The following is a 28,000-nucleotide window of genomic DNA, read 5'->3' as shown; positions in this document are numbered from 1 at the left end:
ATATGAATGATAATATTGAATTACTGCGTATATGTAATCTTGTATTGTCTTACATGGTAAAGTAATTAGTTTTGGTATTATACGGGAAACGTTTTTATCAATTTTATATTTACATAGTTATTTTTGGAAGTTTATGTCAACCGAATACAATAAAGAAGGAAAGGATAAACATATAGTGTAATTACGATCAATACCAATCTATTTCTAACAACAATGACACCAGATGCATTAATGATTGTATTATGAATCCGTGGATATTATTACTCCATTACTAATCTAATATCGTACACACGATGATTTATGCGAGACGAACAGATTGCTACGTTCAAATTTCAGACCACTTCAAGCGCCTACAAACTCCTTAAAATTAACATGACACCTCAATAAAAATACTGCGAAATTCTGAATAGTGTCACTTTATCAGTTTCGTTGAAATCATCGACTTATTTAAATTCACGACCTGGAAATGGAGAAGGTCCCCGCTAACAAGGATTCTTCAATGAACCAAGAATTCTCATTCCCTTTTTGAAACTTTGCAGCTCCATAGAACAACTCAATAAAAGTTCTAGGCAATTACTATCCCACTAATAACCGGAACCAATGCAAATGTTACGCGTAAAATGATACCGTGGAAGAAGTGATCGAGGAATTTATAAATTCTGCCCTATCAAGGCGCGAAGTTCCCTGCGTGGGTGACAAAGCGCCTGCGTGCTGGAACTTTTGCGTGTATATGTGTGTGTAATGGTGGAGAAAGTTGTACGCGCACGATGCAGCTGATGACCTTGAACTCCCTGCTGATGTTCGACCTCGTGTTCCTGTTTTTCCTGTTCCTCGTCGGGGTCTCGTGCCTCGTGTATTACCTGCCCGGTACCCGGCCGAATGATTTCGCGCCGCATGAAATCATTACGGCCAGAACGCCACCGCGTTACGACGCGCCGATCGAGAATGTTTAAGGTAAGCGAACGGCAGTTCTATGACCCCTCTATTCCATTTCGCGAGATAATCAAGGAATTATTAACCCATTAAATATCGAGCGGTGAAATGAGACATTTTTACACATATAATTATTTATTATTTATCAAAGTGTCTACGAAAGAATAAACGCTATCAACAAAATTTGTTCATCGGTAGTTTTTCTGTAACAAAATGTTGCTTTTATGTAACTTTCAACAGGTTTTCTTTCGGTGAAATTGGAGAAAAGCTACCTACCCTCCGATTTGGACGACTTTTGGATATGTTGTAAAACAACATTTTGAACAACTTTTTCCCGTACATATGACGAGGGGAGTTGCATAGTTTCCGAGATATTCGCGACAAACTGCCGGTATTAGCGCATTGCATTAGCTTCGTTTAGCTTAACCTTAGCTTTCGTGTATTTGACTGATACAGAGTAACCATTCGTTCTTATTTAGCAGAGGTATTAACGTAAATGGACGTTTAGTTTTTATTTTAGGAGACACAAGCGCCGAAGACGTGTCGCGATCGCGACAACACCGCAAAAAGTCTGGCCTACCTTCCAGGCATCTTCTTTCGAAAAACAGACCATAGTACATATTTACAATCAACACGAGTAAAAGCAATAAGACTTATTAACTAAGGTATACTCAAGCGCATGAATATTTGATTAATATTTGATTTAATTAAAGTTAAATACTGCTAAGTTTAGTCTTATCTTTACATCTCGTGTGATGTTATTGTTCTGCATTATTCATTAATTTGATTCCTTTCTTTGTCATATATTAATTTTCTTTTGGTATTTTAAACGCTTATTGTTAATACCATTATTATAAATTTTCAAAAGTTATTTTGTCATAAACAATTTTCCCTACGAAAAATTCTATTTCGATTTACGATGATACACCCACTCCAAGTGTTAGTATATTCAAGCGAACCTCCGTGAGGTCACAGAACAACTACATTTTACGTATTATGACGTACACAGTGTGTTTCGAGTACACAACTAAAGGGTATATGTATACATAGCCTGCACTTTAACCCTTTCAGCAGTCTATTTTTCTCAAACTATGTACTTTTCTCTTTCTGCACGTCCCACACTATCCTCCAGTAGTCTTTCCACTTTGACACTCCAAAGATCTTTGACCCTCCAGCTTTCTTCGATGCCTCCGAAAAACTGCTACAAGCTGGCAGACGTTCCTTCGCCGCGCAATTAGCTGCAGTCCACTATTTTAAGCTCCTCAGCCATTTCTTGAACCGGTTGCTTCTTCAAGGCGCATATATAAGGTTTACAAACATCTTCCTTTGACAAGGAGTATTTAACTTATTAGCAGCATGATTTTTTAATCGTTAATGCCTATACGAGCACAATTATAGATCAATAAAAATAATTTCAGGAGAGTTATTCTGAGAGATACTACAGATATCATGAGGTCGTTGCACATGAAATGGTCGATTTTACTGAGAGGCATATTTGACGTTACATTTATGAATGAAAATTATTAATGTAGCTCCTTTCTTTATTACAAAATTATACAGTGTACTCTAGTGTTTTCAAGGTACTATCTGATATAACAATAATATTAATTATGTTAAGCACTACAGTTAACTATTAGAGAATGGGAAGCCTATTTTTAAGATCTGGAGGGGTCGCTTATTTTTTGTAGTATAACACTGTAAAGAATACAAAAAAGGATATAAAATTTCTAACTAGAAAATATACAAAGTCATGAAAAAAGTTGCTCGTCCTCTAAAGGTTCATTAAAGTAGAGTCAATCTCGGTTAAATTCGGCCATTTTCTCCACGTGCATTAAAAGATAAAGATTTAAGCCAAATTTATAAATAAACTTTATAAAGATGCGTCTAAATTTCTGCTGAAAAATAACTATTTAACGTTGATATCATTCGCCGGAAAAATGACAGCTAAAAATACTTTTGAAGAGTCATCTTGATATTTAATAAGTATAATAATTATGTAATGAATATAACATAAATGTAGTAATTGTAGTTTAATGAAAAACGCGTGCAGAGTCTATTTAATCTATGTAATAAAATTTCTATAATATTCATTAGAATATCAAGTGCCGGTAATAAAACGATTATTTTATATGCAACATGCCTAATAGAGTGAATAAAATTAATTAAAAAATCAGAAACCTATGGAAAAATAAAGTTGAATACACATACCGCAACTTCCTCGGTTAATGAATCAAATAAGTATGATGAAAGCATTCGACAAACAGGGTCAATTGATAGTAAACTAAGAAGAAAAATTATTTCTGATGTAAAAATAAGTGAAAAATATAGAATAAAATTTGTTTGAGACAGTAGTAATCCTGTTCTGTTTAACATACCTTAATTAGTATGATACCTTATACATATAGAGTGCTGCCGAAATGATGGTAGAACTGGGAATGAGGTGATTCGTTATGCAAAAATAATTAAAAAGTGTAGAATACAATTGTTTCGTCCAAGGCTTCGTTCTTCAGAATGTCGATTTTGAGATCTCTTGAATATGTAGAGAATTAAATAAGATTGGCTAACGTGTCTGTACATTAATTACCGTTTCTACTTATTGTAAACCTAACCCAGATCTACGCATTAATTACATTTCCCATGTCGATTCTATTCAAAGCTAATCCTCGAATGGAAAAACTTTAATCTACACTTTCGATTTATTTTTGTATACCGAATCATTTGCTACTCGATGCTACTATTATTCAGGCCATACTCTACACATACACTGTTAAAGATAATCTCTTTACAATCAACAATTTCTTTTATCATTTAAAGTCGTCTTATCTATTTTTATATACACAAGAAAAAGGCAATAAAATAATTATGTTTCACTAAATTAATCCTGGTAGTAATCTTTATCAGCTGAGAATTTTCTATCAGATTTTCATAATACGAACCTAATTATTAGGTTATTAGGTAGTACCTAATAATTAGGTTACAGGTAATCCCTTAAAATTCATTCATACATTGCAAAAGATACAGTTATTTACACGAAAATTTCGAAGTTTATTAAAATTCGGGTCGCTCCGCTCGCGTTCCTATTTGTCGTAGTTTACTTTTACGGTAAATCTATGAAAGGAAGTCAGTATCCACAGGAAAAGTCGGTTCAATCCCGGGGACGTTGCACCGTAAATATCGCGGGAATTTCATCAGATTTTTCCCTCGAGGAAATCCCTTTTTCGCGGATATATTCCCTTACGTATACACACGTCACGATACGTACGCACGTGAAATCGCGGAGGACCAGGAAATGTAAAGATCGAGCAAACCAACCCGAACGTTGTCATAATATTAGCCGATCGTCAGAAGAGGAAAGTTATTTAGTCTGCAGATTCGTTGGAGAAGTTATCGACATCTCCCCTTGAAGCTTTCGGGTAGCCACATCGTATTACGGCTTCGTCGAACTTCCTTAAAGCCGTCCGAGCACGAATCGAAGTTGAGTTGGAAATTGATTTTCTTTATTTAGTTCGTCGTGATCTTCGTGATATCGAAGATTCGCAACTATTCGAGGGATAAGAATGTTACGATTCACAATTATCTGCGGACTGGGTAAGTCCATTATTAATAAGTTTCTTACTAACAATTGTTTCTTGTGTATTCCAATTTTTATTCGTATCAACATATTTAATTGTACCATTACTAATAACCACGGCCAGTGCAAACGTTACATGTAAAATAATACTGTCGACAATGTGATCTAAAAATAAGAAGTTAAAAAGATTTTTTCCTCTTAACGTTCTGAAGACCTATGTTTAAATATTTGGAACATCAAGATCATTTCACCAAAATTTTAAGTTAAAACATGAAGACACTGTGAAGTTATAAAACCGTACTTTATATTTAATTGACACCGAAATGAAAATATTTGATAACGTTGATTAGTACACTCCGTTACGCATATAAATAACCTCGTGTTGCGCATGGGACGGGATCTAAGACCGTTCATTGGTAGAAGATCGACAAATATAGCAAGCTACAAGCAATCGCATGCGTCCGAATCGGCCGGCAGTAGTGTGGGCTGCGCAGATCGGTCGAAAACTCGTCCGAGCGTGAGATTATTCTTACATGGAACGGAGTTTAGACTGCGGATTTTATGCATTTGTAGTGTATTATATGTATATGGGCCATTCCACGCGAAATCTTTGGAGCACCATTTCGGATTTTGTTCAAATTTGGATATGTTATAGTCTTTAGCGCTATATAAACCTATCTCGAAGAATTTTTGAGAATTAGGATATTGTTGATTTTACAGCTGTTTGGTATTTAGGGTCAACCTTTTTTCAATAAATCATAACTACTGAACTACCAAACTGATCAAAATGAGCTTGGCGGATAATTACAGTGAAGACATAAGAGTACCAAATACAAATTATTTCAGTTGACACGGCTTGGCTGGTCGAGCAGGTGTAATTCGATGAGCGTCCACTTCAATTAATTTTCATATGGCCAATTTTTAAGTGTCCATACTTTCGAAGATGTGTCCATAAAGAGGACAAATAGGGCTATATCCTCATTTTTTTCAAATTTTTAAATAGTTCCCCGGTATAAAAACAGGGCATTTACTTAACTCAATTGCAAAATAAATGGTTAAAACATATCTTTTTTTAATTGAAACAATTTGTATTTGGTACTCTTGTGCCTCCACTGTAAGTATCCACAAAGCTCAGTTTGTTAGTTCAATAGTTATGATTCATTGAAAATAGGTTGACCCTAAATTTCAAACAGCTGTAAAATCAAGAATTTTTGAATTTTCAAAAATCCTTCGAGATACGTTTATATACCGCTAAAGACTACAACATATCCAAATTTGAACAAAATCCGAAATGGTGCTCCAAAGAGTGCCCGATTTCGCGTGGAATGGCCCATATACAACAGTATTTAATGAAGGTTGATTAGATGTTTATTTTATTTGGGTCCAAAGAAAATTCTTAATACAGTAAAGAAATGTCTTTTTTTGTAAAATGGAGAAAGAAAATCCATATTTGATTAGTGTCATATTAGTTGGGTAATAGCAGAAATAAGGAAATTGTTTCAATTTAGAATCTGAAACTAAGGAATATTCCTTAAGTATTAATAAGGAAGCTTCAGTTGACCGAGAATTCGTTTTGGAAAGTTTGGAGCGTGAAGAAAAGCTAGATAAGGGTATTAAGCAGTTCCTTTCCACTACTTTTTCGTTCTTCGTGGTAGAAGCATCCCTTGAGGGTGAAGTACGAGCTCCAGGTTTTCTACTTTCATACTTATCTTGAAAAATCTCACATAGATACAGTTATATAAACAGTTTCCCTACGTTGCAAATAAAGCAGGAATTTTGTGAATCAAGATTACAGTTTTCATCTTATACCTTTCGTTCGGTTATATGTTGACTGTGGGTTTTATGCATTTGTAACAAATACAATTCAATGAATCACAGTGTAATTTCTTACCTGAAACTCTCAGTCAGTTTTGTTATAGTAGACTGTGAACTCTGTACATTTACAGCAAATACAACTGAACGAATCACACTGAAATACAAATTTTAATAAAGTATCGATCAAACATTTTCTCCTTTTTTGCAGTATAAAACTTTTTGTAGAGGGTAGAAGTTTATATTTAACACTACATAACCAAACCCGTCAAAACAACTTATTTCAAATTTCTTATTTTACAATTATTGAAATCATACAGGTGCTTTTGTCGAAATTTACGTTCACTTTTAATTTATTATACACTTTACATTATACTATACATATTATGCTCCATTATAAATTATACAGATCAATATAAGTATTCTACAATTTAATTTAGCACATATTCATCGCTGGTAATTCTAGTGCTAACACGTGTTTCCACAAATTAATTTATGCATAAACATCCGCAGTTTACTTGTACATACGAAATGTAGTACTATATTTGGACAGAATGTAGTGTTTCCGGCTTAATTAAATATTACAGGGGTTTAATCATGTGACGTGTAATCAATTTTTCTGAACTGCCCCTAACATGACGAAGAAGGCTTGTCTCATTTTTAAAAATGGAACAGCGTCTTAATTTCTTTCATTTTCTTCTGAAACTCAATAATTCTATTTGATACATTTTTTTATTTTATATAGGTACAAAGTTATGACAAAGAATTTGCCTTTATTTCACCCACCCTGCATATTAATCATCAGTATCCCCAATGTCAAAGGTACATATATGTATGTATTGCAACTTGAAAGGGAATGTCTCGTACGACTTAGTATGAAATATTTCCTTCGTATTCATATTTTCCTAAACGACTTCGATTCCTACGTTTCATTCGATTTGTAATGTTTTTCCCTTTATTCTTTTTTTTTTTTTACGATCTCGTGTCTGGTGAAATGACGAGCTGGTTCGTGACAACTTGGCACACACGTGGATCGTCCGGTAATTTTTCATATTGGATCGAGCTGCCGACCGCGCGTCAGTGAACAACCCAACCTGAAATTTAAATTCCTGTTGACTGACGCGGACGCGTCCAACGCCATCCGATTTAATGTGTGACCGAGCTTTCGACGCTTTGCAGAATGTCGAGCTTCCGGCCGCTGCTAATATCGTTGCTTTTTTCTGTTTCATGCAGGCTGGTTGTTATACGAATAATGAGACACACGTGGGGGGCAGCTTGTGTGACATCGAGCCTAGGAATGCAGATATTGCGAAGATTATAAAACTTTTAATATTCGATCGACTTGAGTTTGCAGAACTTTTCCGTTCTGGATATCGAACACCGTTTTCGTTCAGTTTTTATTCATTTTTGCCTCATTTTGATTGACTGGTTATAGGGAGATGACGAGATAATTTTTCGGTCATGTTCAACTGTGTCTTCCAATAATTTATACGTTTTTTTTATTTGTTTACTTACTGATTCTTGCATACAATAGTAACGTAATACCAGTAGTACTGTATATTACATAATATTTTGGTACATTGTAGAATAAGTCGTTTTAGATTCCTATTATTCATGTTTGTGTACATATGGGTATTCATGGTTGGTCAATCGAAAGTTGATGTTGATTTTATAATTACTTGTTCTGTATGTATGTACCTTAATAATTCATGTAAAACGAGTAACTCGTTTCAAGTGGTTTAGTTTCCACCTTGTGACAATATGTTATTTTTGAAAAGTATATTTTCTCTATAGAAAAGTTACGAAAGTACAAGGTGTCCCAATATTGATGGTACCAACTAAGGAGGGTGTGATTCTACATGAGAAAATAAGTCGAAAATAGGGAATAAATTTTTTTCAGTTGAGACTTTGTTTTCGAGAAAATCGGCTTTGAAAATTAATCTGAAACGTGAGTATTCATCATAGTAGTAAGTAGAATTGGAATGGAATGAACAGACGCGCTAGCCAAGTCCTAGTCAATTCCACGCGTAGCAAACGGATTTTCCGAGTCGATTTTCTTGAAAACGTAATCTCAAATGAAAAAACATTATTCTTTTATAATACATATGGTAGATTTCTTTAGACTACCTAGTTTGCATAATATAAGTCATAATATAATCCAGAATAAAATAGGTCAGATTAAAAAATGTATGAAATCAGATAAGTTTTATTTTAATTGAATTGTGAATAAGTATATATCTGTACAACGATAACAATTTCAACACTTAGACTACAAATATTTAAACAAATTCAAATTTTTGCACATAAATGTTCAGGAATTAGAAACGACTAGAAATCGATTTTCTTCACGCCAGGCTGAATACATTATTGCAGTTTCTATTTACCAAATTTTGTACATTTTAGTTTCTCACAAATAGCATAAATTCCACAGTTTAATTACTGTGAGAATTCGTGGATTCTTTTAAAAAGCGTGACATAAATCAAAATGGAATCTTTACAGGAAGTGGCATAAAAGTATTTTTGTGATAAGAAAAATTATAATATCAATGAATTTAGTGAAATGCTTGATTAGACTTTAAACAATTTGTCGTCTCCAATTAAATCTTACACATTCTTGCTTTACTGATGTCTGATCTATTATACATATAATGCATAGCTATTATTAAATATGCTAACGGTATACATAATTTGTAATTAGTTCCTGAAATAGTAGAACAGGAGTGTATTATAGATTGTGTCGAATATGCGTGAATTGATTCGCCCAAATTTCGAGTAGGCTTTGCATTCGTTGTGTCAATTGACGTATCGACAAAAAGGGCTCATCTGTAGAACCGATGTGTTTAATCAGCTTATTGATTCAGAGCAAATTAACCTGTGATTAAGTTAATCAAGCCATAATTAAATGAAGCATGATGCAGTGTCAGTCAATACCACTACATATTTTCACAATAATATATAATTTTATAATCACAATATTCTGCCTATTCGATGGCATGAACATTGTGTGTTTGTGTGCGTGTATGTGTGATGTTAACCGGGTGAGTTGTGGTTTAAGTCTGATATTTACAAAAGTTCGGGCGCGTTTCTGACGTCGCACTTCACCCTCGTTGACGATATGCTTTGTCAACAACGTTTTCGAAAATCACGAACTCCTATTGGTTGAACCCTAGAGGAGTAGGGATATACCTGGGATTTCCCGAGGTTCGCGGTGAAGGAAAGGTTCCTTCGGGTAAAAACGTACGCCTGCAAATAATTCAAATCACGTGGCCAAGTTTGGCTTGACCGCGCCGAGGTTGCGGGAGTCAACCAACGGTACAAGTTTATGGCGATATTGTTATTCGCCTCGGTGGTACTACGCGACTGGGACTGGCTGCCGACCAAATGTTGGAACCTTCGTCTATTTTATAAGGGTGTCGAAAAGATTAAAAAGGTACGCTATTAAAATGAAACGGACAAGAAATAAACGCGTACATTATTACGGGAGATTGAATAGCTAAATTGGAGTTTTGTTATAAAAAAATAGCCGCTGCTATGAAGCACTATACCTGTATGACGGAACAGTGAACAAATGAGTCGAAAGTGTACACTTAAATTTTTTCGTATGAGTTTGGTATTCAAAAATAAGTGGAATTTATACATTTCTCAGGTACTTGTGCTATTACGCAGATCTTGAATAACTTGTTTGTTCATTATTTACGATTTCTGCTTATTCTAAACACGAATGTATAGATATGAGATACACTTTATCTTTTCTTATTTCCAATTCGAAGTCAAATTCTTTGAGATTGGTATTTTATGTGTAAAACATTATATTCTACATTTTCGATGTACTATTACACGAGAAATCACATTCTTTTCGTATTCGCCATACTTCTAAATACATATATTAGGGTACCGTGTAATTATATGTATATGTATAATATGAAACGTTTTCGAAATAGATCGTCGTGACTTACTATTAAAGGAATTAATAGATGGAAGTGAACTTAGTGCTGTTTTAGAACATAAATGAGAACTTAAAGATTAAACAATACCTTATGGAAATATCATAAATACAAAATTACCAAATTTATAATTCATTTCCGAACATATTTCTAATACTTTGACTGTGTCTTTGCGAGCATGGAGAATATAATTTTTGGCACTCATAATTACTTCACTAATCGAATTAAGTATTGTTTAGTATTCGATAACTGTTTTGTAGGCGCAGATATCAATTAATAAAGAGACAGTAAAATATGAACTGTCTATATTCGCGTATTCGTTTCCTAAAGTATACATATATCTTGTACATATAATGTGAAAATATGTATAAAGTCCCTTACAATATACATTTACCAACAGTAAGACAAAGTTCTATTGTCTGTTGCAAATGGAATTGTTTGAAAAAAGTGCAAGAAATATGTATAGGTACATACATATACATATATCGTTGTACCCTGCAAGAACATAAAGAAATATGTAAAATCAATAAGCAGGTTGAAATGGAACTACTGATACAATCGTGTATCGGACGATTCTACGTGAAAAAATCAGTTAAAAAAAAAGAATGCAATTTTCTCCTGTGAGACTTCGTTTTCGACCAAATCGATTTTGAACGTTAATCTAAAACGCGTGTATTCGTGATGGAGTAAGTAGAAACGGAATGCAACGAACAGACACGTTAGCCAAGCCCTATTCAATTGCACGCGTATTCAGCGGATCTTCAATATCGATTTTCTGGAAAACGAAATTTCAAATGAAAAAATTTTGTTCCATATTTCCAGCTTATTTTTTCACGTAGAATCACCATTTACCCGGTTGTATCACCAGTTACACGACACACTATAATAACTGTTTAAACGTAAAATAACAAATATGATATCTATGAAAATAATTTTGCTTCTTAATTTTCATCGCCTTATAACTATATTATAACAAAAAAAAAGAAGGTAAAAAATAATTAAATAGTTTTAGATTCTTCACACACTTCCATTTCTTACATACGCTATTTTAAACATAATGGTGAAGTTGAAAAGTGCAATTGCATTTTCTTTTTAAAGGAAATCGTACACTCTTCTAATGTTTTTACATTTATACTACATATAAAAATCATTAGGCGAGACGGTGGAAATATAAATAATTTACGAGACAGTTCACCTAATTACGATTTTAATGTATTTTTCATTATTAAAGACACTGTATAATAACTTAAACAACTTTCTTATTTATACTGTAATATAAATAGTAATATAAGACAAAGAACTATGTTAACAATTCATATACATAATAATGTTATTGATTTTTATACATACTTTTATTATTTGTATTCATTACATGTAATTGGTAAGGTTCGAAGTGGTCTTAGTGCGATGGTTTTCGATACTTCATCGATCATCGTCTCCCTTCGTTCACTTCCATCATTGGTGTATACCCCGAATTTGCTAAAACTTCCACTTCGTGGGCAATAACCTAATAGCTACCACGAAGTCCATTTTCATTTGATCCTACACTAATATGAATCGACGTACCCTGCGTTGCCGTACAGACGAATTTCGCCCTTTGTTACATCGTCTCTCGTACCCTGTAATTTTTTAATAACCATCAGTGACGCAATATCGGATGCGTATTGGAAAAATTAAAGCAGTCGACTGGCGTGGTCATTCGATTACGATTGTCCGTAGAAATTCGCTGGCAGTCGCCGAGTGTAGTCTGATTTGCTGCTCGATGAAATTTCGCGGAATTAGGCGGGGCACTCCCGAGCCGCCATTAACGGATTGTCCTCTAATTAAACGTTCTTCCTCCACGATCGTTTGTAACGGGTCATACCTTCACCTACGAACTACCACCTACACATCATCGACAAAATTCGGATTCACATTAACGAGCATCCTTCTATCGGCAAACATTCCGGATTCTTATTACCTTCGCCTGTCGAATCCGTGTTCTGATTCACTCGGTCTTGTTCGTCCATTCAGTATGCGTCTATGATGAATTTTCCGGCATGTAATAGATATATTATAGAATGTGATTCTAACATTCAGAGTATAATATCTTAAAATTATTCTGTTCATTTAGTACAGAACGAAAATGAATTATTTAGGAGTTTCCTTGGGGACAGTTCAGAAAAGGATTATGGGATGTGTAATCTAGATTTTCGGATTATAACATATACTTTATTATAATATTTTGATTTATTATTAATAGTATCGGTATTTTCGACGAAAATAGAATATAATTTCAGAAATAACTTACATTTCTTACGGAAAAATGAATACTTTTGGTAACACTTGACACTTATTCGGTGGGTATCTCCGATTTTCTTCATTCTTTAATATATCGGAAGGGGCTATCTAAAAAAGCAGTATATCGTAAAAAAAATGTCACAAGCAATTATAAGTACCTTTAATTAGAGGTTACATTTTTAAATCAAAACTAATTCTGATCAGTATAGTGCTTAGAAAAGTATTTTTTTTTGTATATTAAACTAGCTCTAGTCAATCTGTTTCGAAAAAATACAACACAGAATATACTATAAGACGCATCTAACCTAAAATTAAAGGGACTTATGATTGCTTGCTGTCTTTTTTTGCGATATTTTACCTTTTTAGATAGCCCCTTCCAACATATTAAAGAATGAACAAAATCGGAGATATCGGCCGCATTGTCAACTATTACCACACTTTCTAATGCAACTATTTTACTATTTTCACTAATACTCTTAACATAGCTTTTATCACTAACTGATAAACAAACTGCGAATCTTATGCATTTGCGGCGTACACTAATGTATCACAAATAATAAAACAAAAACCTTACACATCAAAGGTTTAATAAATTCTTTCCTCTATTTTGAAATATTTAAAACTTTCCATACAAAATATACATTTCTATTTAATTTTGATTTCCAGTAAATAATTTCGAGGAATTTCCATTTGCATAAACACCCTCAGTCCACTGGTACATGAACATGTTTAAGAAAGTTATAAAATACATTTCTAAATGTTGCGAATACAATTAAAGAAAAAGGTAACTAAGAAGCTTATTCATATTGCAAAAATTTAAGACGTCTGCTGACCACAAGATAAAGCACTATTTGAGTATGAACCCTCGAATGTCGAACGTGGGTCACTCGAGACCCAGACTACTCGACTCGAAACTTTAAGATTACGCTAAAACGCAGGCTAAAACATTTGACGAAATGTTAATTTAATATTTCGGTATGGGTCAGATATGACCCAGCTTCACTTCCCACGAGTCCGTCTTCTTAGGATGAATCTCTGAGGCGATTTTCGTTCAAGAAATTCGCGTTGCACGGAATGAATCATCAAGAAATATCGTGGGTACCTTCTAATTACGCTGAATGAAGCGAACTGTATTAAATTCGGAAGAGACTCGTCCTTTTATCGAGAAGCACCCGCGTGGTAATTGAATGAATCTTTGGGCATCCATGTACTTTGCATTGGTAATGAGTTGAAAATGAGACGCACATTGAGGTTAATGGGACGGATGTTGCCAGCTGGATACACGTTTTGCGATATTCATTTCGTTGTAGTAGCGTAAGTGCTCTCCACGGTGTTCCACAAACAGTGGCCCAAACGAAAAAGTGGTGATTCTGTGTACACTGACGAGTAAACTCAGCTTCCACTAGGGGAAAAAATGGAGTAGGGGAACGGCCTCCTATCATCTGGTGTACCGTGTCTCCCAATAATTGATGAGAAATAAATTCGAATGCATTTTTATGAAAAGTGTTTAGAACGTCTATAAAATTGGAGTATCTTTGGTCCAAGTGCATCGATACTATAGGAGATCATATTGAAAAATAGAAATATTTTAGCAACAATATAACTTGTTTTTCCAGTGCACTCTAAAAACTTTTCAAATGATACACGTCTAAGAATCATCTAATCCGCGTCAGCTTCTTGGAACAATTCTTAGAACGATTCTTGGAACAAACTCTGTTTCTTGAGACCTTATTTCATAAACATTTCTACCTTTTTCCTAGGAAAAAAATGTTTAGACTTGAGACGACATGTAAAGTTTTTTTAATGAAAATTTCTAATAATAATATGGTTATGTAACGTCGATTAAAGTTAAGCTGTTATTCCATAAAAAGTCTAGTGAATTATGCAGGGTGTTTATAGATTATAAGTACTGATCTGGCTAATGGAACTTGTCAAAAGAGCAGAATATCTTGGTGTTCAACCTTTTAATTTAGTTTAACTTCATTTTTTCTTTAAAAATTTGTTTTTATTTGAAATGATCGATATCTTAAGAAATCACTTTGCTCATGATTAACAGTGATATTGAAATTATTTTTATATATTAATTTGATTTACATTTACAAATGTAGTGTAATTCATTTTGAGTAGTTGAAACACACCACTTTCTCTTACCGGGCACCATTAGCCAATTGACTTTTTATCGATATTTCAGAAGCACTTTGTAAAATAGATATTGGAATAATTCATTTAGTAAATGTTCCTGTAGATGAAAATAAATTAAACATATAACATTTTAATCAATAATCTATAACTTAATTCTTACTGTTTGTAAGAAATTTATTTAGAATGACTTTCAGATGAATATTCCTATTCGTACATAAATTCGTCATATATCCTTTAAATAAGTTGTAACTTTTATCAAGGCTAAAGAAAAGAGCGGATTTTCCGACCTCCTCAATTGCATTTTAAGATCGACTGAACCTGGGAATCGCATAATTCCAATCGAATAATCTTCCAATCTCATTTAAGTATCGGATAATTGATGACCCAGTTACGTCGGCGCTGTGCATTTCCCTGATCGCAGAATGGGATCTATAGTTTGTCAAATGTGACAAAGTATATTGAACCAACAAATGAACACGCAATTAGTATCTACAGACGACAAACAGATTCAAGCATATATGTATTATTTTTCCAATGTCTCTTTAATATTCTATTCGAAATTTGCGATAAGACTGCAGTCTAATTCGAGGTAAAAATTACAATGTACAAAACATTACAATTGCAGAATATTTATGACCTTAAAGTTGTAGGAAAAAAATAAAGTATCTAAAAGAAAACCACATATTTTTCAAATATATATTAGTTTCAGTTGCTTCTATAACTAAGTTTACACTCGTCATAAACTAACACAGTTGTTATTAACCTCTTTTGGCACATATGATCCTAGAAATAAAATAATCATAATAGTTTTAAAAATGAATTATTTTTATCCGAGTTAATTTTTCTAACGACATGAACCCTTATTGCTCCCTGATTTTTCCAACTAAATTTGTCCGTCGGTGTCAAATTGACACAGCGGTAAAAAATTAATATAATAAAAAGATAATTAGTTAAATTTGCAAATTCTTTAAAATAAAAGTCACAGAGTCTAAGCTAAGTTTACCTACACGTGACAGAATAACATCATTTCTTAAAAGAAAAATGTGTCAAATTATGACAAGGGATGAATGAGGACTAATGTAGAAACAAATATAACATTTCCATTAAACGTTTATTCTTCGATGAACGAATATTATTCATCACGGATGAAACTGAAGAATGACTTCCCCACGACGTATTTGTCGCGAGGAAGCTAATACTTCGTAAAACTTTTCCCCGATCCTTCAGCCGAGAGAAATTACTTCTGATGTAAGCGCTTTGTCGAGCGTTCCGCAAATACTAGGACCCAAAGTTTCCAGCGAGAGCGAGCGATAACTTTCTGGCATTTGCATTTAAAACATACACAGAAAGAGTGATCGGTATCGGTTGAAAAGTTTGGAATTGAAGTTTGCCCCAGATGCGGAATTTCGCAGGCGGGCCACGATTGTCATGGACGTTCCAGTTCAATTGGAAGTCAATCCTGTCTTCGATTTAATGGTTCATAGCTATCGATTGGTTATTACAAAACTGGGAATTTTACGTATTTATATGATAGAATAGTTAGTTGTCTAAAATTTGTAATAGATTCGAAACTTTAACCTTTAACTACAGGCCACTTGTCTCAGAGACGAATTTTAATTTTTCTTTCACTATCATAACCCAGCGGAGAATTTTTGAAACTCTAGCATTTGAGTACTTTTAATTAACAGTAACATACACAATAATAACGACAAACAACATTCAGTTGGTTATGGAAAATGTTAAGGCTCCCATAGACGATACGATTTGTCGTACAACAAATACGCTTACAAAGTAGTCGTTGTCGGATTATTTATCTCTGAGACGAGTTGTCCGTAGTGAAGGGTTAATGAGGTTTGTATTTTATTTAAGATTTAGGAGAACTCACTAGCATAATCACTTTTCTGTAAATTATTCAAAATGAATTAAAGATTCCCCCCGCAATAATGAAACCGTAAAAGTTAGTATTTAATTCACGAATGGCGTCATCTTGTACCTGTCGAGTTTCACAGTGACAAACACTTGAATTGATTGTTAAATAAATACTTCTACTTCGTAATCTAAATATGATTTGATAATATTTTTAAAAAAATGCAAAGTGTACACATACTACAAGATGGGGAAAAACTAACTGATGGGTTTATTTTTGCAAGAACATTGAAACGAAGTGAAATAAACGATACATTGAAGTTGCAAATAAAAGTTTATTGTTGGCCTTTTTTTATATTAAGTGTGGAAAATTATTTATATCCGTTAAGTGTGCACCATGATTTTTAAAGCAAGAATATAGTTTTTTCATGGTGTTTTCCATTAATCTTTCAACTTTTGCAGGTGTTACGGCGATTTGTCCTCGAATGCTGTCTTTTAGAATTTGAACAGTTTGCGGCTTATTATCTTAAACTTTTTCCCTTAGATAACCCCAACGGAAAAAATCTGGCGTGTTTAGATAGGGCGATCGCGGTGGCCAACTAAAATCACCATTTTGTGAAATTCTGTAATTTGGGAACTGTTTCCTCAAAGTTTCATTGTAAAAGTAAATTTTTGTTCGTTCAGCAATACGGTACCTCTCTATACGTAAATCTCTTCAATTTTCGCTGTAAAATAAACAAGATATTAAAGAAGTATTAACAAATAAACAAATTATAAGTTTTTTCAATCTATCAGTTACGTCTCCCCCCTCTGTACTTTATGGCATGTGTCCCAAGCTTAGAGTGTGCATCTTTTCACGAATAGAATACACATACCTATTATCACTATTATTACCGATCATTATAATAACAACACTGAAATACTTTCGTTGCACACAATAAACAAACCGCAGGTTGTTAGAACAAGAGACACCTAAATAAATTTATCGAGTAACTATAATCATCCTTAATAGCGTAAGGTTTAAAATGATTTCCATAATTTTGTTACAAAATCGATCGTGTAACAGCGGTCGAATTAATTATGACGCGTTTATGTTCGTAGGCTCAGCAAGGTAAAATGGAGCGGAAGCGACACGTTGAACAAAAGAGATTGAAATAATCGAAGCTCTGCGCCCAACAAGCTCAATACATCCAGTATGCACGCCTCCGGCCTGTTTACATTTGTTTGTTCTTGGTGGGCTGCGCGACACGTTGCTTCAACCCTGTTTTCATCGAAGCCAGTCACTGTTCGCAACTTGTTCCGCGCTAGTCTCTGATGTATTGTCTACGGATGAAGAATCGATAACGAACTTAAAAGCCTAAACGAGACTAATCCTTGAATGGAAATATCATTTCGAAAACACGTGATTTCTAATTAAATTAACTTAACAAAATTTGCATCAGCATTTACAAATTCAGAGATACAAGCATTATTTTGTTTCTAACTTCAAACGTTAGATGTCTCCTTTAACATGAATCCGCCAGTTGACAGAATTGCAATGGAAAAAGTGAATGAAACATGAGTGTCATCGAGGAGGGGCATTCTTTTATGTTGAGTTTTGATGTATTTTTAGAAATTAGAAATCACTAATGTTTCCAGTGAATACAAAAGGTGTTTGCACACTGAGATCTGTTATATTTAGAACAAAATGAACAATGTTCAATATGAGTTGGCCTGAACTTGTTCTCTAGACTTATAGTTTGTTTTTCGAAAGAAGAGCCTTGGGAGGTAAGCCCGAGTTTTCGCGGTGTTGCCGCGATCGCGAGACATCTACGGCACTTGTGTCTCTCTCACTCTTCGCGTCTTGGCCAATGACGTTCGACCGTCGACGTGCTTCCTCGTCTACGGTCGTCTGTCTCCATCGCACGTATTACAAACTTCTCGAGAAGGACCTACCTACAATCTCAAGTAGTGGGGACTGCGTTCGGCATGCGCCTGTCAATCATCCACGACCGTTTTCACACGTTAAGAGTTAAAATACATGAATAAGAAAAAGTTTTTTCCTTTTGAAAGAATGTATTGTACCCAAATATTGAGCAACGTATTAAAAGGGGAGTAAATTTATACGTAGGTTATTAAACGCTACACGTGGAAATCGGAGGGTAAAGAAGGAAGTTAGTTTACCGAGCGCCTGAGCGAGAGACTCTCGTGCCGAAGTGCCGGAGGATGGAAAGAGACACACAGTGGTATTGAGACCCTGACAACGTCGCACGAAATACGCAGCTCGCGTTGGATCCCCACCAGGCCACGCGCCGAGGCAGGGCGACCCCTGAGGGCTCTTCTTTCGAAAAACAGACCATAGACAGATAACACACCTCGAACTATTTTCGTTACATTCGTAAATACAGAAATGTTCATTGAATAATCAGAAACGAACACGTACAGCTGGAGACTACCACGAAAAGTTTGAAGTAGAAGAATATGTGGTTGAACTATCTGACACTTAGTGGTCACAATGTATCCAATATTGTGAAAATTGAAAATTGAAGATTGAAAATTTAGGATTTATTTTCAAAAAAATTAGAAGCAATAGCTCTGTCAGTGATGTTTGTTACAGTTCTCCAAAAGCTTACGCAATTTTTATCAAGAATGAGGGCGTGAAGATATATTGTATTTATAAGAGAATCATTTATTAGTTTGATGCAGTTAAACTTGAAATCAATCAAGTACTTAATCTATTATGAGAATATTCTGTGATGTTCACATTTCATTATCACACAACAAAGTATCCAATCCTTTATTCTTAAATTATTTAAATATTCTTCTTTAATTGTGCAAAACATCATTCGACAGTGGAAAAATATAAATATAATTCATTGACCTATGTGTAATATTGATTAAACATGATTTCATATTAAAACGTACAATGAATAAAATTTGAGGCGTTTGAAAAATCTGGATATTTTTGAAAACAAAAAACATTTTATGATTTTATACGAAATAAAATCACATTTTGCTGTGTTTTCATTTTTTTTTATAACGTTTTTATTGTTTTTCTTAAATTACAATTGATGAAATCCCAGAAAAAAAGGAATGTGAATCTATTAAAAATGTTGCTTCAGGATTTATGGAGTTTAATATGGTGATTTCTTTGTTGTACAGGATGCAGACCGACCTGAGCGCGGGACCTGGTCTTGCTGTTGTGGCGGGGGATGTCCTTTCTCTGCGAGGAACAGGATTAGCCGCTGCCGAAACATGGGCTCTCCTATGCCAGGCTGCCCAGGCCCTCCAAGACCTTTTCCTTTCAAGTAAGACTCCACGTTTTTATATCAAACAGTATACATAATGCATCTAAAGCGAACGTTCAAGTTGCACTAACATATTATATGAGAAGAAATACGATAAAGTTAAATATCCCTTGTTCAGGAGTTATAATAAAAATATGAAAAATAAATGCCTCGTACCAGTGAAATTGATACAGCGATAAAAACATTAGCGTAGGTACAGAATTTGTTTCTTTTGTTATAATTCTTTAAGGAGTCTAATTTTTTGTCTTACTTCTTACATAGATACAGGTGCAGTTTGATCGTTTCATTTAGAGACACAATGTATGTTGAATCAAAGTGATAAAAATCGTCTGGCTTCTTATGTACAGCATTTATTTAACAATTCTCAATTTACAGTTGTAATTATATTCTCTTTACAACATTGATTATAGGATAGGAATAATAATTGCAAGAGTACTATTTATAGCATAAATACCTTCCTTTTATATATTTTTTTTGTAGTGGTAGATCGTACATTTAAAATACGAACTTACTTATTCAGGTAGAATATATGTATGTTTCCCCTTGTTATTGCGCTGCAAGTCACTTGATCAGTCAAAATCATTTAATCGCTACTAACACATTTGTTGCTTACAATTTAAAAGTGCATAATCTTTATTTACAGAAATTGCATTTGCTTGAAATTAAAATGTCACAAATATCAATGATATATAAATTTGTCTCTCTACAAAAATACATACAAATGTGCATATGTAGTTTACTTATTAGGATTGTTATTATTATTTCTCTGTAAAAAAATCATCATTCTATGACATGTTTAAGTAGGGTACAAATAATAATTATGCCAAAAAAAAAAAACAAAAAAAATAATTTCCGGTACCGGGAATCGAACCCGAGCCTCCTGGGTGAAAGCCAGGTATCCTAGCCACTAGACCATACCGGATTATGCAGAAGATTGCTCGGATTTATCATAAGTCCGTATATGTTGACATGTTGATATGTTCCTTACAATTTATTATTTTAAATTGTTTCAAAGTTTAATATATTAAATTAATATTCTTCATTCTCCCAATATTTATCCATATATTATTGGAAACATTAAAACCATATTATTATGTCATGTAATTTATGATTTAAAAATGCAACGTTAAACAGGTATTTTTCTAAAAATAGCATACTCGTAATTTCTTGTCCAAATTGTGAAAGTCATGTTATATTTTTGGATATGAGAAACACTTAAGTGAATAATTATGCAACGTTTCTACTGTAGCGGTACTATGGTCTATCCCACTAAAGAAGATCCTTGAGGGGTTTCCCTTCCTCGACGCGAGGCATGGTGGGGATCCAACGCGAGCTGCGTATTTCGTGCGACGTTGTCACGGTCCCAATGACACTGTATGTCTCTTTCCATCCTTCGGCACGAGCATCACGAGAGCCTCTCGCTCAGACGCTCGGTAAACCAACTTCCTTCTTTACCATGCGATTTCCACGTATAGCGTTTAAAAACCTACGTATTAATTTAATCCCCTTTTAATATGTTGCTCAATATTTGGGTACAATACATTCTTTCAAAAGAAATAAACTGTTTCTTATTCATGTATTTTAACTCTTGACGTGTGAAAACGTTCAGCATCTCAACATTCTCCGCCATTTCCAGACAATGGATGATTGACGGGCGCGTGCCGAACGCAGTCCCCACTACTTGAGATTGTAGGTAGGTCCTTCTCGAGAAGTTTGTAATACGTGCGATGGAGACAGACGACCGTAGACGAGGACGCACATCGACGGTCGAACGTCATTGGCCAAGACGCGAAGAGTGAGAAAGACACAAGCGCCGAAGACGTGTCGCGATCGCGGCAACACCGCGAAAACTCGGGCTTACCTCCCAGGGCTTCTCTTTAGTGGAACAGACCATAGATTCAATATTAGTCTTTTTATTTCGATCGTGTCAATGTTTCGTTCTATATTGAAAACAGTTCTACATCTCTACAAAATGGAACTATGTAGGAAATCTTACTATCTGTAAACGTGTGCGTGTATATGTATACATACAGATTAAAAGTTTGAAGATTGTATTAATGATTTAATCAAGGTTGTGCAACAATTAATTTCGTTCCACTTTTGAGAAAACCATGACAAGACGTTCATACTAATCCAGCACAATAAACTCGTACTGTTTTATTGCTGTGTATATCAAGTTCTGTACAGTATCTCGAGCTTACACATTTTTTCTGCATTACTTTGAAACTTAAAAAATTGCATGAACAAGTACAGTACCTATCTAAGAATAATAATGACTAATCCTAAAAATTAGGGAAACATTTTTCCCTTCTTCTTGAAAATAAAATTTCTCACCAAGTAGTGTTCAATGTTTTTAACTTTGGCACCAGTAATCACTCTAGTTTCAATTGTGCAATCATTATAGTCGTATCCTATATAGTCCGAGTGTTTTTGAAGTTCTCGTCACGAACTTTTTTAGAGACAGTGAATTCAGTAAAATCTTTATACAACAAATTCTACAGCATAACTAACTTTTTATAAAATACATTTTACAATAAATTTTCTGACCGCGACTGACCGTAGCTTTCTGTGTACTTCAATTTAATTAAAAAGTTTCTGACACCTGATATAGTCCGTAAAAAAAGTTTTGAGAACTAAATCTGTGACGTACGAAATTAATCCTTCCAGTGTCCCAACAGTAACTATTTAATCAGCAAGCGTAAAATGATTATGCCTTTTGTATTTCGTGTTACTAAATCCCTCAGAGTAGAGATTTTTGAACACGTGTGCAATATTACATACACAGAACGAAATAATTTGAAATTAGTCATTTATTTGGTGTAATAATACTTATTTTATTAATCTACCAATTTTTAAATTGTGGGTTAACATTATATTACAATTCAATAGTAAGTGAATATTTTTTTCCAATTCAAGTTCAACTTTAGTTCAGTTTAATTCAAAGAATATTGAAACCATAGCTCTTTGACTAGTATACAGGGGTTAAGAAGGTAAAATAATTGACATTGGCGTAATTCGATATTATTAACAACGAATTTATCATCCTTAATTTGGTAACTCCCATGTGTACATATAATGAGAAACACTGAGTGCCACAATTGCATTTGCGTGACCATTTTAGAATAAATCACAGTACCAATTACGAAAGCAAACAGATTCTCTACAGTCGGGGTAGAATACAAAGCAACCAGGTGCAACGAACGTCTCAAAGTACAATGCAACTTCGAAACGGTGAATCAGTAACATTTGCATGCATCTCAGCTGACAACCAGGCATTTCCGGCGTTTTCACGTTCCGACGGAAGATATCATTAGACTATCTAGAATCTAGAATATCTACACTGCTCGAAAGAGTTAGAGAATTGCTAATAGAGCGGTCATGTTGCTCCCGCCAAGCGGGAGAAACAGAACAAGTGTTATAAACTTGATAAATAAATCTTTTCAGTAGAATACTAATATTACTAATACCTATAGAGGCTGTTTATCAAAATGTGGTGATTTTTCAGACTGAATTCTATTTACCAAACTAGGACAAAAATCAAGAATGACGAAATTACGTTCAAGTCTTCGTACCCGAATTATTTATTGTTAAAAATACGAACAAAGGACGCGGAAAATACGTTAGACGTAACGAGTTATTCTACTTGCCAGGCGGGTTTTTTAACTGTTTTACGAGTTGGTTTCATTAATTTCATTTCGTTCATTCGTTTCACTAGGCCATTAATCAAGCCCGTGTATTATCTGGAAATCGGCTGTTTAAGGTGGCTTCCGCAAATTTTTAATAATTATAAATTTAGTTGAAAATGTAGCAGAACATTCTTAAAAACTTCAACTTTCAATTGCTATCAAAAAATTGCAAGGTCAACGATAAAATTATTGAAAAAGGAACGTTACAAAAGTTTCTTTTTAACACGAGCCTTATGGAACTGTAGTTGATAGTGAAAGATTAATCATTTCTTATTTAACTATAAAAAATTATATTTTTGTCAAAAATTAGCTGGTTATAAATTTGTTATGGAAATTATGATGGCACGAAAGAAACGATATTTTGAAGTTCAAATGAAACTGAAAATTAAGATCAAAACATGCAAACTTAGGTTTCAGTGCGTTGGGTGGTATTTTCCGGGAGACAGTAAGGAAACAAAATTTTTGTTTTTCCCACTTAGTTGTAAATTTTTCAACCATTTATGTATTTTGAAGTAGTTTAACATATTAATCATTCAAATTAAATTTTGAAGGGCCATATGGAGCCCCATCGAGATACGATACCAAATGCGAAAGCTACCTTAAATAGTATAACGCCAGACATATTTCGTACATATTTTGCACGTACCTATTTTCAACAACTAACACATTACCTATCAGCTGCTATTTAATAGGTTTAGTAGATCTAACGTTCCACAGCCAAGGAGCTACTATATTATTAAACAGCTCAATCACAGTAGCAAATTATATACATGAAAAATAACACGAACTCTAATAGAATAATGTTACAATTTCTTTCTTTAACCCGGATCTAAAGGTAAATTAATAGGCTTCTTGTCTATAAGTACTGATATTTAAAAGTCTATTAATAGGCTACCGGTCAGTAAAGTATTAATAACTCAAAAACGAAGCCCCTGACGTTATTTCCTCATTCTTTATTTTCACCTCAATTTGGCATGTAGAATCCATCCTGTGTAAGTGACCCATATTTTTATTAATTTTTTCACGACTTCACTCTCAAGAATTACTTTGTCGTTAATATTTTCCCCAGATACGAAAGGAATTCTATTTTTATGAGAAGTGCTACATTTATTCCAAATCTTAAATGTTAATACCAGTGAAACAGTATTTCACGTCGATTCAAAGAAAACGAATAATATACATGTTTACTAAATTCAGTTTAAAATCGTTATCGCGTGCCACTCGATTTTGTAAGACAAGGGGTTAATACGCTATCTTCGTAGGTATGAAGGAACTCTACAATAATTGCGACCACGAAATACGAGTCGAGGAAAAAAGTCCTGGTGATACTACACACCCCGCGAAATGGAAACCGGAATGGCATATTATCGAGGCTGCAACCCCTCGCCGGATCGATAACACTAAATCTCAGGACAAAGGCTTATTCAGGCCGATGTTGAATCGCACGATCACGGCCGATTACGGTTCACGCCGTTGGATGAGGAAGTTAAACGTCTGCTAGCCGACGTTAAATATTCAGTAATCACAGGGCGTGGAGGAACGTGACCGCCAAGGTACCGTTCAATCTGCACTCGTTGCCTCCTTATGCGTACTTGTACGGAAAGGTGACTACATTTCAATGCTATTTCTGAAACTTTAAGTCAAAGTTAGGGTCGAATGCATTTTATACCGAACCCTCTCGACTTGCACGATATTTCGATTCTACTGTTTTTTTTTTTAACCCTTTCGCTGCGGGAGATTTCACTGTAAACCGTGCAGTGCAGAAGCGCAGATATCTAACCGTGATTAACGCTGTAAATAGCAAAACTTTTGGTAATTAGGTATATAGAAGTAGGTCCACTTCACTGATTTCAGTGACCTTAAAACATGTTGTCAAGGTCATCATTCTGAACAACTTCTTCCTATATGCGTAACCCTCGGCTTTAATTTCTGAGATATTCATAAAAATATTTTTGACATTTTTACTTTGATCCCACTTACAAAAAGAGGTCACAGTCGCTGGGTCGTCGACATAAAAGTACTAAATAAAAATTATTTCAGTTGGAAGAAGATATTTTTTAACCATTTATTTTGTAATTGTTTTAAAGAAATGCAATTTGGGTCCAATTGAAAATTTAAAAAAAAAATTGAAGATGTAATTCTATTTGTCCTCTTTGTGAACAAATTTAAAGAAATGTGGATACTTTAAAATTAGCCCTACGAAAAATGATTGAAGTTAAAAGACTCGACCGGTTAGCCTACATAGTACCACACGGATTGGCCGGTCGAGCCGGTGTTATTCGATCTAGCGTTCACTTCAATTAATTTTCATACGGCCAATTTTTAAGTGTCCATATTTTCGAAGATATGTCCATAAAGAGGACAAATAGGGCTATATCCTCATTTTTTTCAAATTTTTAAACAGTTCCCCGGTATAAAATCAGGCCATTTATTTAAAACAATTGCAAAATAAATGGTTAAAAAATATCATTAAAGTACCCACAAAGCTCATTTTGATCTCTTTGTTAATTCAATAGATATGATTTATTGAAGAAAGGTTGACGATTTCCGTGGATTGACCCCATGGTTTTGTGTCAACAGCAAAAGTGTGTGCAGTGAAAATATCAAATATGTCTGAGATCTTTTTACAAATATCATTTTGAACGTTTCATTCCTTTTATTGATTGTAGTCACATCGGTTATTACAATACAATGACGTTGTTAGCCTCGTTAGAACTATGAAACAATTACATTGGTGTCGGAGATTGTGGTGAATTTGAATTTGTTTTTGGGAACTGTATTACTTCTTTGATGTGCTATGGACTATCTTTTGAAACTGATGAATTATATTAAAGCATTCATGTACCCTATATTCTTTTTTTACCGAAAATTAGTTACAATATACACGATACCAGTATTCCGTCTTTCGATTATTATTCATAAAAGAAGCAATATACCTAAAAATAGACAAGATGAAACTTCAGGTTTTTATTTGGTATAATATAAATACCCACATAATTATTTTTGGAAAAAATATATTCCGGTACCGGGAATCGAACCCGAGCCTCCTGGGTGAGAGCCAGGTATCCTAGCCACTAGACCATACCGGATATATTGTATGATTCTGAAGATTTAGAAGAAACCAAAATTTGTTATTCAACATATAATTTATAACAAATATATCTGTATAAAATAAATACATCATTATTTAGGAAACATAATGAAATATCGTTGCTAAAAAGTGGAGTCATATTATTTATAGTATAAAATATTATTTATAAACTTTAACACAATTATAAACAAGACTTCTTTTTATAAAAAAATATAGATATAGAAATATATTAAACTTATTAATTTGATTTCGGATTGAAGAACTGTGATGCTTTTCCGTTCTGTTGTCTAACTTTCTTAATATAATTTTGAGTATTATTATTAATCATGTTTGAAAAATTTATAAAGCATCTCTTCTATTCTTAAATTTTCCACTCATTTATATTTCAGTCCAAAAATTGTTTTAGTTTGATGGTTGGGAAATAATTGCTTAAATATGTTACAATCTCATGTATTTTCTCTTTAATTGTCCTTATAGAATTTGTTTAATTGTCCTTATAGAATTTGTTTAATTGTTATTATAATGTAATACAGATTAGAATGTACAGAATTAAGTTTAATTGTAGTGAATGTCAGTATAATTCGTGTATGTAAACTGTATAAAATTATAATACTATACATAACAGCAGATATTGGCGACATTCCTTATCAGCTTAATATACAGGGTGGTCCAATAACTATGTCCATTTTGAATATTGCCGTTATTTCTAATAACATGAAAAAATGTTATACATATACAAAACTTACACGGTATAGAGGGGGGTCATATTATGACTCAAACATTTTCTGCGTGGGTGAAGGCATAGAGGAGATTTCAAGGTCATCTTTATTTTTTTTAATGGAATGCTATCTTTTTTTTATCGTGATGTGATACCCGGTGTTAAGACGACTTCTTCGAGCTATCATTGAAGGTCATGTAAGGTCAAATGTGGTAGTAAAATAAATTTTCGTACATTACGGGAGATGCTCGAAGTGGTGACCGTTTGCGTCAATGCAAACTTGCAATCTTCGTATCGCTGCATTACGTGCATGTCTTATCGTTTCTGAACTTATTCTAGCGGATTAATTGCATACATACGTTTCACACGCGCGCGCAGGGTTCTTGACTCGCGTGCACCAGGTTTATAGGCGTGTTTACAATGTCGGCAATTCCACCTCCCCCTCCGGAGTTCCCTTGAAATTGCTATGTAGTAGGCATCCTGCATGCGAATGCGAGGCCGTCGTTCGCATAGCATGACTCACGAGCGTCGCGCAACGGGAGAACTACTACTGGCCTGCTGAATACGAAGCCGTCGAGCCCTGAATGCCAAGGATTTGTCCTTGCGTCTGGCGGATCTGCTCGCGAAGATGACGATCGGACCGATTTCCGGACAACCTGATGCTTACTCC

At 34.1% G+C, this 28,000-nt stretch overlaps 1 protein-coding gene and 2 non-coding genes across 3 annotated transcripts in view; 1 reads left to right on the top strand and 2 right to left on the bottom strand.

Moving 5' to 3' along the window:
* Positions 1-19,629: 19,629 nt before the first annotated feature.
* Positions 19,630-28,000, top strand: part of LOC107194348 — a 112,179-nt gene continuing 103,808 nt past the window's right edge. The window contains exon 1 of the mRNA XM_015583965.1: positions 19,630-19,835. Coding sequence (XP_015439451.1) covers positions 19,655-19,835 — 181 coding nt within the window. The 5' untranslated portion in view covers positions 19,630-19,654. The remainder of the gene's footprint in view (positions 19,836-28,000) is intronic.
* Trnae-uuc lies at positions 20,686-20,757 on the bottom strand. The gene has a single exon. It is a non-coding gene; the product is annotated as a tRNA-Glu (tRNA).
* Positions 26,539-26,610, bottom strand: Trnae-cuc. The gene has a single exon. It is a non-coding gene; the product is annotated as a tRNA-Glu (tRNA).

This window comes from Dufourea novaeangliae, unplaced genomic scaffold, assembly GCF_001272555.1.
Source record: "Dufourea novaeangliae isolate 0120121106 unplaced genomic scaffold, ASM127255v1 scaffold12, whole genome shotgun sequence".
Lineage (NCBI taxonomy): Eukaryota > Metazoa > Arthropoda > Insecta > Hymenoptera > Halictidae > Dufourea > Dufourea novaeangliae.
This window is presented reverse-complemented; position numbering and strand designations above follow the sequence as displayed.